Below are 18,777 nucleotides of genomic sequence, written 5' to 3' on the forward strand. Positions count from 1 at the left end.
GAGAGTTCCTTCTTCCCTCACCCCACCCAGATATGTGCTGGATACCCTAGTTTGGTCTTTTCATTAGGGGTGCACTGTTAGAGATATTTGGGGCTGATACTGATAGCCAATTTTTAAGGAGGCATATCAGCTGATACCGATCCGATTTCCAATACACAGCCCGGTAGCTTGAAGAGCAGTTGGTAAGTCTGTTGTGGTGGAAGGGGAGTGGGAAAGGGAAAGGGTGGGGCAGGGGGGCAGATCGAGCCCAAGATAGGGCTGGGGCAGGCACTGCCTGCTGGGGCGGGACAGGGCATGGAATGTAGCCATTGCTTGTCAAGGGGGGGCGGGGGAGGCAGTTCCTACTGCTGCACACACCCCAGGAGGGCATAGGGGGGCCTGTGCCCCTCCAGATCTGCACTGAGTGGGGCTGCTGCAGCTGTGGGCTGGAGCCAGAGGTTGTATCGGGCTCTTCCTGGCAGGGGCTGGGCCGGGCTGTGCTTGGACTGGGCAGCAGTGGCAGCAGTGCTAGGTGGGGGCTATGGAGGGGGCCTGCAGCCATCCCAACATCTGCTGTAGCCCCTTCTACCCCACTTCCAGTGCCACCGCTGCCTGCCCCACCCCTGCCGGGAAAAGCCCTTTACAGTCCCAGTCCCGGCCCCAGCCCAGAGCTGCAGCCCACCCTGCCCTGCCCAGTGCAGATCTGGGACACATACCTTCCCCCATGCCCGCACAGGGGTGTGCACAGCGGCAGAAGCCATGGCCCCTCACACCCCTCCATCCTGTGCCTGCCCAGCCTCAGCTGGGCAATGCCTGCTCCAGCCCTAGCCTCAGCCCTACCCCCTCCTTCCCTCACCATGGGAGCCTTGATCTGCTCCCTCCCATGCCCTTTCTCTCCCTCCTCCCCTTCCACCACAACAAACTTACCAGCTGCATGCAGCTCTCCAAACTGCCAGGCTGTGCTCCTCACTGCCTACATGCTGCGCTGCAACTGCGCAGATGCACAGGGCATTTATCAGCCGCATTATCGGCCGATTTCTGATACAGATAATTTTCTTTATATTGATATCAGATATTGAACTGATGTATCAGTGCACCTCTACTTGTCATCTCATCATCATTATCCTTTACCTATTTTTTCTAAAATCTGCTTTATATGTAATCCAATACTCCTCTGCCATCTGTGACAAGCATACCTGGGGGCAGGGCACTAGTTATTAGGGAGATAATCAAATCCTTCCAAGCCTATATATCTATCCAGATATAATCTATATCTTCCAAGCTATATCTAGCCATAGTTTCATAGTTGTTTCCCTTTGCATCAAAATATATGCAACATCAACTTATATCTACTTTTATTTCTAAATACTTACACTTCATGATCAGTATTGATATTTTTGTTATGAGCATAGCAACGTTCCTGTGTACAGGGTGTAAGAGTTCAGAGCAAAGGTATTTTAATGAATAGCTTTCATTTTTCCTAAACATCTGCCAAAATAAACTTACAAAAACTGGCAAAAAACTTTCCAGCTGCTTGACTGCCTGTAGCTAATTATAGAATTTAGCCTTGTTGTCTGTAGGTTACATGAGTCAGTTTCTATGACACTTCAGCTGTTCCCATCTAGGAATATGGGAGACTTTTTAGATAGCAGTTGATTGACAGAAAACAGATATGGTTTAGGAACCTTAAGGAAACCTTCAAGCTAACATTTTTATGCATTTGTACAGCACACAAAATACATCTCCCTACATACACATAACTAAACAATAACTTTCATACGATTTCTCTGTGACATTCAAAGCAGGATTCAGTTAAGACAAATGGTAAATTGAAACTTCAAACTACACATAAAAAGAAATTATAGCTCAACCATTCAATCTCTCCCTGAAATTCAGGTTGATTCAGTTTCTCAGAATATTTTGGTGTTTTGTTAAGCACTTTCCTCCATAATCTTAATTGCTCAATAACATTCTTCATCCATAGCTCTTTCACCTTCCCTTGCATTGTGGTTTAACTATCACGGTCCCCATTATACACAGGGGAAACTAATACAAAATTGTTACCTGGCCAAAGTCACAAACTAAGTGAGTGGCACTTCACCTGGCTTTTAGATGTACACATAAGGAAATTCACTTTTCAATCTCTTCAGAAACTGCCAACAATTCTCCCAATGAAGGACACAATTCTGCAGTCATTATTCTAGTAGTTTCCCTGCTATTGTAATCAAGGAATCTTATCTGAGTAAAAATGGCAGAACTGGGCCATAAGATCCAATTCGCACATGAACAATATCATCAGTGGTTTCCCTACAGCAGTCCAAATTCGCAGCTGGTCTCCCATCCAAGTGCCTTCAAGACTGGGATTGTTAAGCTTCCAAGATCAGAACAATAGGCATTGAAGGGCCACCAATTAATTTGAAATAGGTCAAACTTCAAATAGTAAGGAACTTTCTAATCATCCTTATTCAGATTTGTATGGCCCAGAGTCAAATGCTGTCTTGCAATCTCCTGAATAATCCTGCCCACAAAGCCATTTAGCATGTTCCAGTGAACAAAAGAAGCTTTTCATTTTGTACTTTGATAAACTGCATATTCATACTAAACTTCCAAGTCTGCAGTGCACTGAAGTTTGTATAACATATTCTCATATTGTAACATATTGTAAAAACATATTCTCTAGCTCCAGACTGGGTACTCCAATTATCTGCTAGTACTCCTTTCATTTTTCCTTTTCCTTCCTGTCCACCCCCCGCCCCCACCACCACTCCCTAATATGAGAGACCTTTGGGATGGCTTTAGGAGTGGAGTAGAACTGTGCTCACGGTTAAGGTAGGCATTGGGAGGCTCCAGGAACCCTGAATGCTTTTGCCTATTCAGCACTGACTGTAGAGAGCTGTCTCTGCTCGCTCAGATGCTCCCAAATGGCACTAAACCCAGCTCTCAGGAACAAGTGAAAGCAAAGAAGACTGCCACTCAGTTCCCAAAATCTGGCCATTTCTGGATCTCCCAGTGAGGAAACTGATAGGTAAGTAAAGGGATATCAGGAGACAGGGGACTGATCAAATAGGGCACTTGTACAAGTGATGGGGATTTAATCCCTAAGGTTTTATTTTACGCCCCCTAAATTGAAACAGTGGGTTTTTAATTGAAACCCACCATTTCAATGTTTCTGTCACATTACAGGGAGGGCCTGATCCTTTTTTTTCTCTTTATCAGAGCTGGAGCCTGCCCGCATCCAGGGGGCGGGCTGTCGGCAGCCAGAGTGGCCCTTGAGCTGCAAGGGGGGCCCTGGTCCTCCCCTTCACAGTGGCAGTGCCCCCAGGGCTGCATGGGCAGGTGGCTAGTGGGCCGGGGGCTGCTCCAGCTCGGACACAGCACCTGGGCCAATCCAACTCTTCCCCAAGCCCCCCCAGGGAGCAGCACCCAGTTGGCTTCCAGTGGGCAGGACTGGGGAAGAGCTGGATAGGGTGGGTGCTGCCTCTGAGCTGGGGCAGCCTTTGGCCCATTAGCTGCCCACCTGGGCAGTGCCAAGGGGCACCACCAGTGCAGAGGGAAGGACTACCCCCCCCACACACACACACACAGAGCTCAGGGGACAGTCCACCCACGGGCAGCTCATCTCCCAGCTGTGGGCAGGCTCCTCCGCAACACCCCCCCCCACTAGAATCGGGCCCCTTGCTGCCTTCAGCAGGCACCTGGGACTGCCCAGGAATGGGCTGGCTTGCCCCTGGGGCCAGCGTGAGGAGGCAGGAGGGTGGGGCGGGTGTACTGGCAGGCAGGCAAAGTGGCATGTGACATTGGAAACCTGCCAAGCCCAAGCTTCCCCATGCCCAACTAGTTTTAGCACCCTGCGCACTGTCCCCACCACCTTCTCTGGCCACGAGCACTTCCAGCTGCTCACTTTGGCAGCCCCGGGGGGCGCCGCAGCTGCAGAGAGAAGACCTTGAAACCCTGCAGCTCAGGAGCTGCTCGGCTCGCCAGCAGCTTGCCCCCTGGCCATGAGACAGGTGGGCAGTTGCTGCCAAAAAAAAAAATAGAAGAAAGGATCAGGCCCTTCATCACTTCTGCCTTCAGCCAGGTGCCTGCTGAAGACAGAAATGGTGACAGGCCTGCTCCTTTTTTCTGCAGAGCCTGCCCACCTCTCTCATGGCCAGGGGGTTAGCTGACAGCTGCACTGTTGTATTTTTCAACCGTGCAAACTAAACTACATCCAGATGTAGTTTAGTTTGGCACATGTGTAATGCGTGAGACCATTAAGCCACACAAGTTACATTTTCATCATGTGACAACTGTCATGTGTACAAGCATCCACAGTTGCCACTCCCAATTCTCTATGGCTCAGATTCCCTACACTCCCTTGCAGACAATTTTTCTCTCCAACTTGTGCTAATTTCCTTCTCTAAGCAGCAACAGAAACAAATTTGAATGTACTTCTTTCAGCCCATTACCTTGCACCTTAAACATCTCTTAACTTAATGGCCTATCATACTAAGAAGAGTACCTGAAAATCTCACATCTGTAGTGCATATATATCACCATGACAGGCATGGAAGCTGATTATAATTGTGCTAATTAGGCTGTATGAAATAGATTTAAAAATGCCTTCAGGTAAACAAGGAATTAGGGAAGAGGTAGTTAACCAGGCGTTCCCAGTCCTGGATTGCTTCAGCTAACTCTCAGCTGCTCTTTGTTCATATCAGGACTGAACAGTAAGCCTAAATAGCAACAAAGCTGCACTTCTATGATTTCATCTAGAACCCAGATGAATCCAGTAGGCCTGTGCGAAGCAGTTAGCATTCACTCGGATTCGGCCAATTCAGGGGACAGTGATTCAATTTGGTGATTCAAATCACTGTCCCGAATTGATTCAGCTGAATCCAAATCATGCAGGCCCATCCCCCACCCACACTCCCAACCCAGCAATGGCTACCCTGCCTGCACCAGCTCCTGGCACTTTGAAAAAAAACCCCCAGTCTCACCAGGTGCAGCTCAGTGGGGTGGCGATCCCCACTGCGCCCCACTGCATGGGGGGCTCTACATGAGCCCCCCACCCCCCCATCCCAGCCTCCCCTATGTCTGCCCTGCCCACCCCAGCTCTGGCCCTTTAAGGAAAAAAACCCCCTGGGCTCACCAGTTCCTGCCCAGCAGGGAGCAATCCATGCTGCCCCCTGTTGCCCCATGCCACATGGGGGGCTCCTCCAAGAGTCCCCAAAAGCCATTGCAGGAGCTGGTGTTTCCAAGGGTTTCTTTCAGGGTTTTTTTCTTAAAGGGCTGGAGCTTGGGCGGGCAGGGCAGCCATGGGGGGAATGAGGAAGCAGGAGGGGGCAGTGGGGATCACCTCCCACTGGTAGCACACAGTGAGTTGGGGCTTTTTTTTTTTTAAAAGCACCAGGAGCTGGGACAGGAGGGCAGCCATGGGGGGTAGAAGAGTGGGTGGGGGAGGGACTGGGGTAGCTGTTAGGGGTTCTCCCATGGTCCCCTCCCTCCTCCTCCAGCCCCCCTCCCCTGCCCCTACTTACTGGCATGGAGTCCAGCTCCAGCTCCCTGCTGTAGTGGGCAGGGACTGCCCAAATCACCGAAGCTCTCTGAATCTTTTCCAAAGATTCACAGAGCTTTGAATCAATTCAGGCCTTTTATTGGTCCCCTGATTCAGTTTGGATTTGGAGATTCAGCCACCGAATCGGGCCGAATCTCCTCTGAATCAAATCACCACCCGAAGCTTCGCACAGCCCTAGAGTCTACAAGTGTGGCAGTAATAAATGAAGTGTTATGAGAACCAATCTTAGAAGTTAATTGTGTGGAAATCTTCAGAAAGACAAACCTATCTTGTACAATGGCTGTTGACACATTCTAGTTATATCACACAATGGACAACTTCCCCCAGTTTCCCCTTCCCCCAAAACCTACTTTACTCCCTGTTTTCTTGCTTTCTTCTTAACCCATGGCTTCCTCTAACTTGTCTGCATTGACTGATGTGTGTCTCATCCTGCTCTTGATTTCTCTTTTTTTCCTATCCACTTCCCTGTTTTCCTTCTCCATTTCATTTCTTCTACACGCTAATTATGGAATTATGCTAAGTTTTTTCTATTCCCTAATACACCGTGGAAAGTCATCCTGTCAGACTTTCTTCAGTAGGGCAACAAAGAAGTAGTATCTACACACACAGAATTTAATAATCATTTAACCTTTTTCCTTGAAATGGACAAAAATACCAATTGATACAGTATATTTCATATATTTTACAATTGACAGTCTGATACTATATGAAATATTACACTGTAACATTGGACAACTAGAGAACACACCATTTAAAATGTAACTGTTTACTTTAGACAATACCGTTGAAAGTGTAGAAGAGGAGAGCTAGAATGTAAGGTAACAAATACTGTCTTAACATACCATAGTGGAGCAGAACATAATTCTGTAGCATTATCAAAAGACTACTTTATCTCCACAAATATATACAAATCATCTTTCTGCTCCTAATAAGACAGGCAATATGAATTCAAATCTACTACACTGGACCAGCAAGATACTACAGAACATTTTCTTTCTTGAATTCTTAGTTTGCTATCTCTCTCTCTGACAAATAAAGCTCAACAGCTCAAATATGTTCCCATATAAGATTGCAAAACAAGTGAATAAACTCGCAGCTGGAATGGCATAAATACAAAATTACAGGAAGCAATTTCAAAGTCCATTTCCCATCCTCAAATCTCATTTGCTTGTTTGGTGTTCAGTAGCCCTGAGTGACAACATGAAAACAAAGTAGAAAGTTCAGAAAGAGAAAGCCACAGATGAAAGGGCACTAGTGATAAACTACACATGCATGTATGTGTATGTGACCATGCATGCATTTAAAAGTTCCTGTCCTGTTTATATCTTGTTCAGAAAACTACATTTCTAGCAAGAGGTGATGATATACAGCATTCAGAAAGGCAGCTAAGCTCTCCTCAAATTTTGGTACAGTACTTTCCTTTTGTTAGCAATAGCTTTTATTTTCGTTCAATTTTATTTGTGTGGAATTTGTTCAAACACAATGTTCAAAATTCTCCCCATAAAATGGCAAGCTTAATAAACTGAAAGATGACAAAGAAAAAGGCTTCGCAAAAGAAAAATGTGTTCATAAATATTTGGTGAAAAATATAATAAGAATTTAATGCAATTTTAAAGATGGGTTTTCTGTTTTATTTTTCAAAATTTGATAATCCCAATCAAAATAATTACCCAATTCATATACCTATTACCACATTTGCTCCAAAAAAGGCTGAATGACAGAGAAAAACATATTAAAAATATATGCCTTTCAGACACAGCAAAAAATGTCATTAAATATTTGTTCAAAATTTGATTGCTCCAACAGAAGGGATAGGGAGACTTTATGTAAAAATAAATGAAGGTTAAACTCCCAGATAGCACAAGAGATACTCAAGTCCTTTTAAATGCATCACAAGTTACTGAATTGCCGTATGTCTTACTATGCTGAGCCCTTATAGCCTATAGTAAGAACACTTCCATATCACTTGCCTACCTACTTTGCAAGCTCTTTGAGTTGGTCACAGTGTTAAATGTTTCCAAAAAATAACAGCACTAAGCAGGAAACTGTAGTACAACCACAATAAAGGCCAACACAAGCTGAATGTATTGCACAAGCAAAGAGGTCATCATTTCACTGTATTTTTAGCCACTTTACAGTGTCTACTTGATGTTTACTGGTGCTACACATTAGCATTTTTCCCCTTCACTCCACTACCTTCCTCAAGTGCAGTCATTTAATGAAGACTGAAATGGCTTGAAATGAACAAAACCCTTAATGTATTTTTCTGCAGCTTGCCTGTGAGCAGGAGTGAAGACCTTTATTTCTTAACTACTTTAGAAACAGCATTGTGGTCTTCCTCCACCTTATTATACAACTCCTACTACTAACTACCCATACTATTATTATATAAGAATCAGACTATTCCATGCTGTGCAGTACAACCAGTGCTGCTTAAAAGAGTTGCTGTGCTGTGGAAGGGACAGCAGAGAAGAATAAAATCCTCATTACAAGCCATTGGTTGTGCCCTAGATACTAGGCAAGTCAAATTCATTTTAAAACGCCTTAGTGGTATGTCTAGCTGTCACTGCAGGGCAATTGGCTAGATCCTTCCATCTTGATCACCTCAGGACCTAATGCGTCAGGAATGAAATCAATCAAACATTTGCTGGATTAAGAGCTCAGGATTAGGCTTCAAGCAGATGCTGATAAATGATCTTGGGAGCAGTAATGGTAGCCTAGCAAGGAAAAAAACTATTATATACTGGCTGATTAGGCTGTAATCAACCACACCTCACCAAAAGGCTCCCTAGCACTAGTTCCTTAAGGTCAGTGTCCTGTTTTCTCATTTCATTTCTTTGTATTTGTAATGTAAGCTATACTTAATCATGTTTTTCTAATGTCATATTAAAAAAATAAGGAAAATATAAGAAAATGTACTGTAACACCACAAAAAACTGTCAGATTAAGGGGAATATGCTGACAGAAAACAGGTAAGAGCTGTCAAATACTCAAAAACGTACCATTATAGGCCTGTTATGTGCTGTAAAACAGTGAAACAGACAAAGGCATCTGATACAATATACTAATATCAGGGTACGTTATATTCAGTTCTCTAAATGGCATGGCATGGCATGGGTTATACAAGATTAGTCTTTCACTTCAGATTACAAGCTGCTGGCTCAAAAACCTCCTAGAAAATGGAATCCTAGTCCTTGCTTTTAAAAGCAACAGCTAAACTCAAATGCTTATCTAAACAGAAGAGCAGTTTTCAGTTAATTTATTGCCTGCAAAAAAAGCCAGGTTGGCAGGCTTAGAAAATGATGTCCTCTATTTTTCCATAGCAAGCATATAGCTGAGACAGCAACAGTACAAGCTTCCTTGCCCTGCATCACCAATGTGCCCTGACCCTGTCCTGGAGCTGGGACAATAATTCCAGCTCCATTCCTTCCTCATCTACCTTAGTAAGTCCCCAGATGGCCATTGCAGGAACTGTATTGTGTCTAGTGACTCTCTGCAAATAAATTGTAATGAGCATTAGAAAATAACTGTTTTCATATTGCCTGCACTGATAAATGGATTGACTTGAAGATGACTCTCAAGCCACACTGGCTAGGTACAGACAAGCAAAAGCCCAAGGCGAAAACAATGTAAGTTATGCGGTTTTCTGTAAGCGGTGTAGTTTAGATTGGTAGCAAACTGAACACACATTCACTCTTTGGTGGAGGGAAGGAGGAAATCTTAGGGCTCCACCACTTTTAAGCCAGTCTAAATGCGCTGAATTTCTGTTCTGTTATGGGTATAGATCAGTTTCCAATCACCTATACTAGTAAAAGTGTAATGTCTGCACCTGGCCTCATATTATCTCTGTTGTAACTACTTAAGCTTGACTTAGTGGGGCAGTCCAGCCTAGATCTGGAAGCTCCTGAACTTCCAGGCATAAGGCTGATACTCCTACCTGTTATATCCTAGCCCACCTCCTTTTGCAGAAGTAATTTAGGGGAAATGTTCTATATTAAATTACCTGTCCGCTGAGCTATCAAATGAATTGAAACAGCTTTTTATTATACAGTAGTCCATGGTTAATGCTATAAGTTTTAGTAAATTTCACTTCAGAGGTACAGAGAAGAAAAAAGCATTTTTACCCACAAAAACCAACTAAACAATAACTTTCAGATACATTTCCCTTCTCTGGAACACTGCCTTGTGGGAATTGTAGTTTGGAGGCCTCCATTCTTTTGTACAGGCCAACATCTCGTCTCCTACGATCCCCCCAGAGAAAGCGCCACGGCACCTCAATAGTCACAGGTTCTTCTTCAAAATTTATGGATTCTGTGACCCCTGGGACTACCAAAATAAAACTGTAGTTTTACTCAAGATAAAAATGAAACAAAATACTGGTTTCAAACTGGTGTCACAGAGAGAGAATCATTACTGTAGATACTGCTGTATATGACACCTTCAACTGCAGTTTAATCATAGTAGCAAAGGTTGTGCTGAATGAGAATGGCAGACAGACTCTTAGTTTGTTCTAGGTTGAAACATATTGCTAGAAAGCTGGGGTAAGCACACAAGTGTCCCTGCCATGCCAGGCTTACTATGTGATTAGAGGACTTCCATTTTGATTCCTGTCACTGTTTCCTTTTATGAAAAGCACCTTCCATTTAAAAGAAAAGATAAAAACAGCCTGACTTAAGAAGTCAAGAAGCTGTCAAGGGAAAATTCGACTTGTTTGAGATGCATAAAGATATGGAGAATAACTGTGATAAACAAAAATGCTGACCAATCCTGCATGGGTATGAAGGAAAAAATATTGACAGCAAAAGAGATATTAGCCAAGCAGTAGTGCTGGGAAACAATAGAAGAATCTTTTAGTATATTAAAAGTGACAGATCAATGAGGGAAGGCAATGAATTGCTAGAGAACAGTGGAAAGAATTTACCACAGGAACCAGGTATTGCAGAAAAAAATTAAAGAAGTTCTTTATCTTAGTGCTCACCAGGGAAACTGTAAGTAAGATGCCAAAAATGGAAACGTGTGGGGGAAGACAATGAAAAACAGAAGGCATTAGCAATCACTCCAGAACAAATCTCATGTAATTTAAAATCAATAAAAGACAGAGCCCTAAGGCCACCTCAGGATGCTGAGTGAAATGGCAGATGACATTTGTGGTCCAACATGAGTTATTTTTTAATAGTATCCTTTGAAGAGAGCGAAGTAACAATAGACAGGGAAGGTACAAACATAATATTCTCTAGGGAGGTAGCTATGGGTAGCCAAGAAACTATATCTGGCCTCCCTGGCAGGCAAGAACCCTGACACAAAGCAATTAGACAATTATGACTTGAATATTAATAGCCAGCAGAAATGCTTAAGGGGTAAATCTTATCAGTTAGCATTTTTAAGGATGATATTACCACAAAGAAACAGGCAGGAACCGCTTGAATTTAGTCAGGGTGTTTAGCATAGTAAACCACAGCAGTTTATTAATGAAAGCACAATGCTCTTGAACAAACACATTGGAAAATGCATGGATTACAAGGGTTAATTGCTGAAGATAATTCTGATAATTACTTAAGTATCTATGTTAACTGGCTCATTCCCAGAATTCTCCTGCCTCTTACTAGCCTGCTTTACCATAGCATGTGCATCTCACCCTCCTTCCCTTCAGGTACCTTCATCTCCTCTCATTCAGTACAGTCTGTGGCCTCAATACCCTTCACTCGATTACCCCATATTCCTGTATCAATCAAACTTTACTACGCCATGTTACAATCTTGTAATTTCTCAAAATTTATGCAGGGCTGGGCTAGCTCAATATTTGCAAATGGTTTCCATGGAGAAAAGCTGCAGATGCTGAGTAAATAAAGCACCAAGGTCACATGGCCCAGTGCTGACTTTCTGAGGAGATAAAAAAAAAACAGGATCCTAATAATTTTGGTGGGTTTTAACTATTGAATGGTCCTCCTCTCATGACCATATTCATCATATTCTCATAAATATTAAGCCTTGCTATTCTGGTCAAATTCCACTTTACCAACCTTTCATAGTATCATAGTACTTAGGGTCAGAAGGGACCTAAACAGATTATCAGGTCTGACCCCCTGCCCAGGCAGGAATGGGTGCCGGGATCATATCACCCCAGCCAAATACTTGTCCAGCATCCTTTCAAAGACCCCCAAGGTAGGAGAGAGCACCACCTCACTTGGAGCCTATTCCAGAGCCCCTCTGTCTTTCAAAGCTCTTAATTGCAGTTTCACTTCTTGTCTTAAATATCTACCATATTTACCCAAATCCAAGATATGGGTATCCAATTCAAAAATATGACCAGGGACAGCAGCAGCAGGAACAGCAGTATGCAGATTCTTCTTTCCAGTGTCTGCTCCCCACCACTGAGATGGATGGTGTGGGGGAGCTTGGCAGGGAGAAGGCACTGTAAGAAGGAACCTATGCACTACTGATGCTGTCCCCAGCTCAGCCAGGTTCCCCATATTGCCACTCTCTACAGCTCCCAGTTGGAGTTGTCTGATGCTTGATTCTAAGATAGGGATTTGTTTTCCCTACATTGAATGTGTGTTGTGCATTGTTAAAGCAACTGCCATGTTCCGCACCAGAATTGGCTGCATTTTAGATTCCTACACAGTGGGTGCAATTAAATCAGCTTAATAATCTCTGTGTTTGCACCACAGTTGGCTGCTCCTAGGTGTAACATTTACATGTACACCTAAGACTGCAGCAGTTTAAGCTGGAGTGGGGCAGCTCTGAGCTGGCAGCACACACAGGGGGTCAGCCCCAGGCTCCAAGTTGTAGTGTCAGGCAGTAGAGGAGCTAGCTAGGGTAGAAGAGTGCTGAAAAAGTAGAGCCATTTAGCAAGGTGGCAGGCAGGGGTCTGGCCCCCTGCTATCTGGATTGACTAGGTGCTATTTACATCCAGGTCAGAATTTACACGTGTTTTAGGCACAGTTGTTTTCACCACCATAAGATAGAAGTGTCCCCAACAGTACTATCTTATGGCAGTGAAAATTAAGGTTGCTGGGGTCTAATAGTGTTGCACATATAGACAGTGATGCTTTATACCACAGCAGATTAGTCTACTGCCCAATTAAGTGCATGTGGAGATGCACCAACTTGTACTATATCCTCCAGAATGAAAGCTGTAATATATGAATTGTAAATTTAAGGGATGATGATGAAGACCTTTATGTTCTCTGTCCTGTGATGTTCACTACTTTTCTCTCCCTTTCTTTGTATTGTTTTCCCTCCCTTGTTACTCTTCTTGGTTCTGTCCTTTGTTCAGTAGCTCACGGGGAAGTAACAGTTGATTAAACCCTGATCTCTAATGTGGTCTGTGTCAGACTTCAAGAGATCAGGATTTTATATATTTTACTTCTCTACCAGCATATTTTAAGAAAGCAAGGAGGGTCAGAGGAGAACCCAGTGTTTAGGGAAGTGAGCAAAATCAGGCAGAAAGCGTGGAAATCTGTGACAGAAGAAAAACATTCAATTAACTTCCCTGGTACACACGTGATAGTAACTAGCTCCAGGCTACTGGAGATATTTCAGACACTTACAGGGAGGAAGATAACAAGTGCACCGTAATGACTGGCACAAAAAATTATCTTTCCTCCTTGGCAAGGGCTCCATTAACTAACCTTTATATAAGTCCCAAGCTCCCTAGTCAGCATAGCTTTACTTCAGAACAGATAAACACATCTCCTAGAGTGGTATTAGAGCTGTTTGGTATCATGCCAAGGTATTGCTCATTTTCTGATATTTCTGCCTGAAAAAAAGTAATGGCCTTGATTATAGTTAAAAAGCGTAACATTCATAGGTTACCTGAAGTATCAGGATGGTAAAGGCTGGGAGCATTGGTTATTTCTCCTGGCTGATGGAGACAGCTACCTGAGGACCTTTGACTTGCAATCAGAATCCTACTTTTCGTAGAGGGCAGCCTGGAAACAGCACCCAGTCCTAACTGTGGTTTAAGTATCATGGCAGATCGATAAAAACTTGGTGGCACCTCATAGTGAGCATATGGTGGAGAACAAAATTCTTCTTTCACAGGCCTTTCCCCAACCTGAGGAGAAATAATTAAAACAGATATCACTACAATGTATTCACAAGATTAGGAAACAGGGGACTCTCAGTTGTTTCTGTGGGCTGTGCTACATAAGTTTTCTTTTCCCTGGCTTCTGGTTTAGGATCAGTTTGGAGATTTCAAAACAGGACAGTCTGACTGCTTGGATTCACGAAATACAAAATCCATTTGCAACCCATCTAAATACCCATCCACAGCTGACTTTTGCTTTTGAAAACTCCCTCCAGGGATGAAAATGAATGAAACTATTAACAGTTAAAAGGTGAATCTCCCTGGTTATTTAAGGCAAATGTGTCAAGAAATATTACATGAAGCATTCCTACTTGGACAATAAAGGAGGGATCTATTTTTTAAGGAAAAAAAATACTCCAGTAAAATTCTGTGGGCAAAGAAGTTAGCTTTTATTATAAAAATGTGAACTTAATTTTTAACCATGATAAATGAAACAAATATAAAGTCAAGTTGAAAACTTTTATCCTACTTCATCAGAAAATGTCTCATCTGAGACTTTCATATTCAAATTATTCATAGTGGTGAGTACATCAAACAAAATTGACCTTTATTTGTTCACAAAAAAATCTTGATTTCTAGGAACGTATCTTTTATGCATAAACATTTGCCAAATTTCTTGTGTGGGAAACCTTCACCATATGGGCTAATACCAAATTGTTCAGTTTGGTTCCGTTATTTATTACTGGGGAAAATCCAACGGAGTGGGGGTGCAGTTGCTCCTGTGCGATGAGTTCTCTGGCTTGTCAGTGCAGGCTCTTGGCCAGAAGTGTTGTTTGGCTGCAAAGACCCATCCTCCTCCAGGATTCTGCTCCCTGACTGAATGATTAACATTTCTGAAAGCAGGGAAAAGTTCTGGACAAAGATACATTTCAATTCATGAAACTTTCAGGATCCACTTCCAAATGAACTAACTACTGTCTGAATTCACACAAGTGATAAATGGCACATCCTCACAAACACAATTTCCTCATATTAAGGACCTGAATCTGCAAAGGTCTGCGTAAGTGCTAGCTTTACATACATGAAAAGGTATACCTTTCATACCTCTCAGGCCACATGCTGCTTTCCACAACTGCAGGGAAAAGAATAAAGCAATAGGCTTTCACTTCTTGGTAGTTTGTACTGTGTGCAGTTCTGGGCCCCAAGCATTAAGAAGGACGGGGAGAAGTTAGACAGGATCCAGAAGTGGGTGACAAAAACGTTAAAAGGCCTGGAAACAATGTCCTACAAGGAAAGGTTGAGAGAACCTGGGTATGCTTAGTTTGGAGGAAAGGAGATTAATAGTGAACATGATAACAGCTTTCAGTATCTGAAAGGCTATCATAAAGAAGTGGGAGAACAACTGTGCTACCTTGGTGCAGAGGGCAGGACACAAAGCAATGGCTTTAAATTGTGCAATGTAGATTTAGATTAGATTTCAGGAAAAATGTTCTTAGGTCCCTGGAAGACATTCACCTATAATTGGTGAAGATCTTGTGAGGGAACAGCTTGAGAGGCTGGACATCCACAAGTCAGCTGGCCCAGCTGGAATGCACCCAAGAGTGCTAAATGAATTGGCTGACATCAGTAGCATGACCAATGGCAAGTATTTTGGAGAACTTGTGCTCGGGAGAGGTTCATGAAGATTGGAAGAGGGCCAATGTGGTGCCTATCTTCAAGAAGGGAAGGAAGACACAGGGAACTACAGGCCAATCAGTTTGACCTCAGTCTCTGGAAAAATCTTGGAAAAAATCATCAAAGAAACCATCAACGACAGGCTAACAGAAGGCAACATTCTGAGAAACACCCAACATGGCTTCGTTGCAGGTAGGTCTTGCCTGACCAAGCTTATTTCCTTCTATGACCAGGTGATGCATCACCTGGACAAAGGAGAAGAGGTTGATGTCATATATTTAGATTTCAAAAAAGTCTTTGATTTGGTCTCCCATGATGTCTTCCTGAAAGCACCTACTCCGGATACCTTTAAGAAAATTGGGAAGCTGCAGCCTCAACAACCTTACAGTTAATGGCCGGGGAACTGGCTCCGTGGCCAGACCCAGAGAGTGATAGTCAACAGAGCCGAGTCAGCATGGCGTATTGTGTCCAGTGGCATCCCCCATAGCTCAGTACTCAGACCAGTAGTCTTTAATATATTCATAAATTATCTGGATTCAGGTGTCAGAAGCAGATAGGCTAAGTTTGCAGATGACATAAATTATGGGGAAGTGTGGTCATGCTAGAGGATAGGCTGGCAATTCAGGCTGACCTGGATAGGCTCTCAAGGTGGGCGGATCAAAACCTGATGACATTCAACACAGAGAAATAAAAGGTGCTACACCTCCGGAGAAAAAACCCCACATCATACTTATAGGCTTAGTAGTGCTGCACTACTAGCACCACGACCGAAAGAGACTTGGGGGGTCATGATTGACCACAAGATGAACATGAGCCACCAATGCACCACAAAAACCAGCAAATAAAACTCTGGCTTGCGTCTACTGATGTAGCTCAAGCAAGACCCAAGAAGTCATCCTCTCACTTTACTTGGCTTTGGTAAGGCCGCAGCCAGAGTACTGCATCCAGTTCTGGGCTCCACACTTTAGAAAGGATATGGAAAAGCTCAAGAGAGTCCAAAGGAGAGCCACATTCATTATTAGAGCATAGGTAACTCGTGGGGGGGGCAAGGGGTAGCATGCGCCCCCCTGAAATTGGCCACCACTGAAGCCGCTGTTGGTTTCTGCAGATGGTTACCACCCACACCTGCCCTCCCCCCCGACTTGTTTGCCAGTGACACTGCTGGTGATGGCTGTGAGTGGTCTCACTCACTGCTGACAACGCTGCAGGTGGCAGCCATGGGCGGCTCCAGCTCACCACCATGATGCCCGCCTAGTCGCGGGAAGCACCAGTCATTCATGATTAGAGGTCAAGAGAAAAGGCCTTATGAGGAGAGGCTGAGAGGCATGGGACTCTTCAACCTGGAGAACCGAAGGCTCAGGGGTGACTTGATGGCTGCCTATAAGTATATAAGTGGTGTGCATCAGGAACTGGGAAAATGTCTGTTCACCATGGCACCCCAAGGGAAGACAAGGTCTAATGGTCACAACTTGCTGGAAGACCATTTTAGACTGGACATAAGGAAAAACTTCTTGTCTGAGATTCCAGAGTCTGGAACAGACTCCCCCTTCAGAAGTAGTGCAAGCACCTACTCTGGATACCTTTAAGAAAAGCGTAGATGCTTATCTTGCTGGCGGGATATGACCCCAGCTGCCTTCCTGCCCCTTGATCTCCTGCCGATGATCTCGTGAGGTCCTTTCCAGCCCTAATGTCTATGAAATCTAGGAACCAATTAATCATGTCTTAAGTAGTAAATCAGCCACATATTCATGCAATTAATAGCACAATAAAATAGGGAATAAGCCACAAAGTTATTACACGAATATATGCAATAACTTAGTGGCGGGTTCCTATGATGCCTTAAATTGATCCTGTGGCCAGTGCTGATTAGCTGATTGGTGCTCTCAGCCTTGCGAGTGTACTAAAGCTTATCAAGGCTTTGGTGTGCTCCCACAGCTGGGACTGCTAGTCAGCTGATCACAGCTCCCAGCCACAGAAGTGCACCAGAATCTTAGAATCATTGAAACGGGGAAAATTAGGTTTGGAAGGGACCTCAGGAGGTTATCTAGTCCAAGCCTCTGCTCAAAGCAGTACCATCCCCAACTAGATCATCCCAGGCAAGGCTTTGTTTAGTTGGGTCTTAAAAACCTCCAAGGACAGAGACTGCACAACCTCTCTGGGTAACTTGTTAAGTGTTTTACTACCCTTCTAGTGAGAATGTTTTTTCCCTAATATTTAACCTAAACTTCCCTTACTGCAACTTAAAACCACTGTTCCTCGGTCTCTTATCTGCCACCACTGCGAACAGTCTAGCTCCATCCCCTTTGGAACCACCCTCCAGGTAGCTGAAGGCTTCTATCAAATCCCCTGTCAGTCTTCTCCAGACTAACTAAGCCTAGTTCCCTCAGCCTCTCCTCAGAAGTCAAGTGCCCCAGTTCTCTAATCATTTTTATTGCCCTCTGTTGGACTCTCTCCAATATGTCCACATCCTTTCTGTAGTGAGGGGCACAAAACTGGACGTAGTACTCCAGGTGTGGCCTCACCACTGTTGAACAGAGAGAAATAATCACTTCCCTCAATCTGCTGAGAATACTCCTGCTAATACAGCCCAGTATGCCATTAGCTTTCTTTGCAACAAGGGCACACTGTTGGCTCAGGTTCAGCTTGCTGTCCACTGTAACCCCCAGGTCCTTTTCTGCAGAGCTGCTGCTTAGCCAGTCAGTCCCATCTGTACGGGTGCATGGGACTGTCCTGTCCTAAGTGCTGGATTTTGCACTTCTTATTGAACTTCAAGGGCTCCAGTGCACTCCTATGTTCTCTTGGGCACATCGGGTACCTGATTTGCTAGTCCAGGGGAGTCTGGGGATCAAGATCCTGGGTTTGTATGGCACCAGCAATAGGGCACAATTGAAATAGACTGCTCAGGGAATATATGGAATCTTCTTCATTGGAGGTTTTCAAGAGGAAACTAGATAAGCATTGGAAAGGGATGATTTAGGAACATCATTCTTGTTTTGGTGCAAGGGATTGGACCAGATGACCCTTGAGATCCCTTCCAACACTACAGTTCTGTACTCCTGATTAACACTGTGGGTTCGAGTCCAACTTCAATACAGACTTTCCTTTCTTATGTAAATCATAATTCTATTACCGAATCTAAGATGTTCCACAGTATCCCATTTAGGTCTTGAAAAAAATGGCTTGAAAAAAAATCAGTGAATTTATTTAAAAAAATAAAGTGCCATAGGCTACCTATGCAGAAGAAGCACATTTGCTGATTAATTAACTCTGCTATAAATTACAGTGTATTTAGTATGTCAAGCCAATATCTTTTTAGCGAGTATAACCATTTAGACAACGCACTTGAACAGTGGCTATTGGAGCTTTGATCCTGGCAGGTTCATTAGCTATAATCCTAATTTGGAACATCTTTAATAGGACAAGGGATATAAAATTGGCTTTAAACATTTAATGAAATGAGTTTAGAATCTTTAAGCTATTTCATATTTTACACTGAAACTTGGATAGCAAGATAGATACTTTAGATACTGAACATTTT

At 43.6% G+C, this 18,777-nt stretch overlaps 1 protein-coding gene across 1 annotated transcript in view; it reads right to left on the reverse strand.

Annotated features, from left to right (window-relative positions):
- Positions 1 to 18,777, reverse strand: part of MTUS2 (microtubule associated scaffold protein 2) — a 545,233-nt gene that overhangs the window by 305,972 nt on the left and 220,484 nt on the right. The window contains exon 4 of the mRNA XM_090028232.1: positions 13,352 to 13,592. Within this exon, the coding sequence (XP_089884358.1) occupies positions 13,352 to 13,592 (241 nt within the window). The remainder of the gene's footprint in view (positions 1 to 13,351; positions 13,593 to 18,777) is intronic.

Source organism: Crocodylus siamensis, chromosome 1 (genome assembly GCF_052110815.1).
Source record: "Crocodylus siamensis isolate JL-2025a chromosome 1, ASM5211081v1, whole genome shotgun sequence".
Lineage (NCBI taxonomy): Eukaryota > Metazoa > Chordata > Crocodylia > Crocodylidae > Crocodylus > Crocodylus siamensis.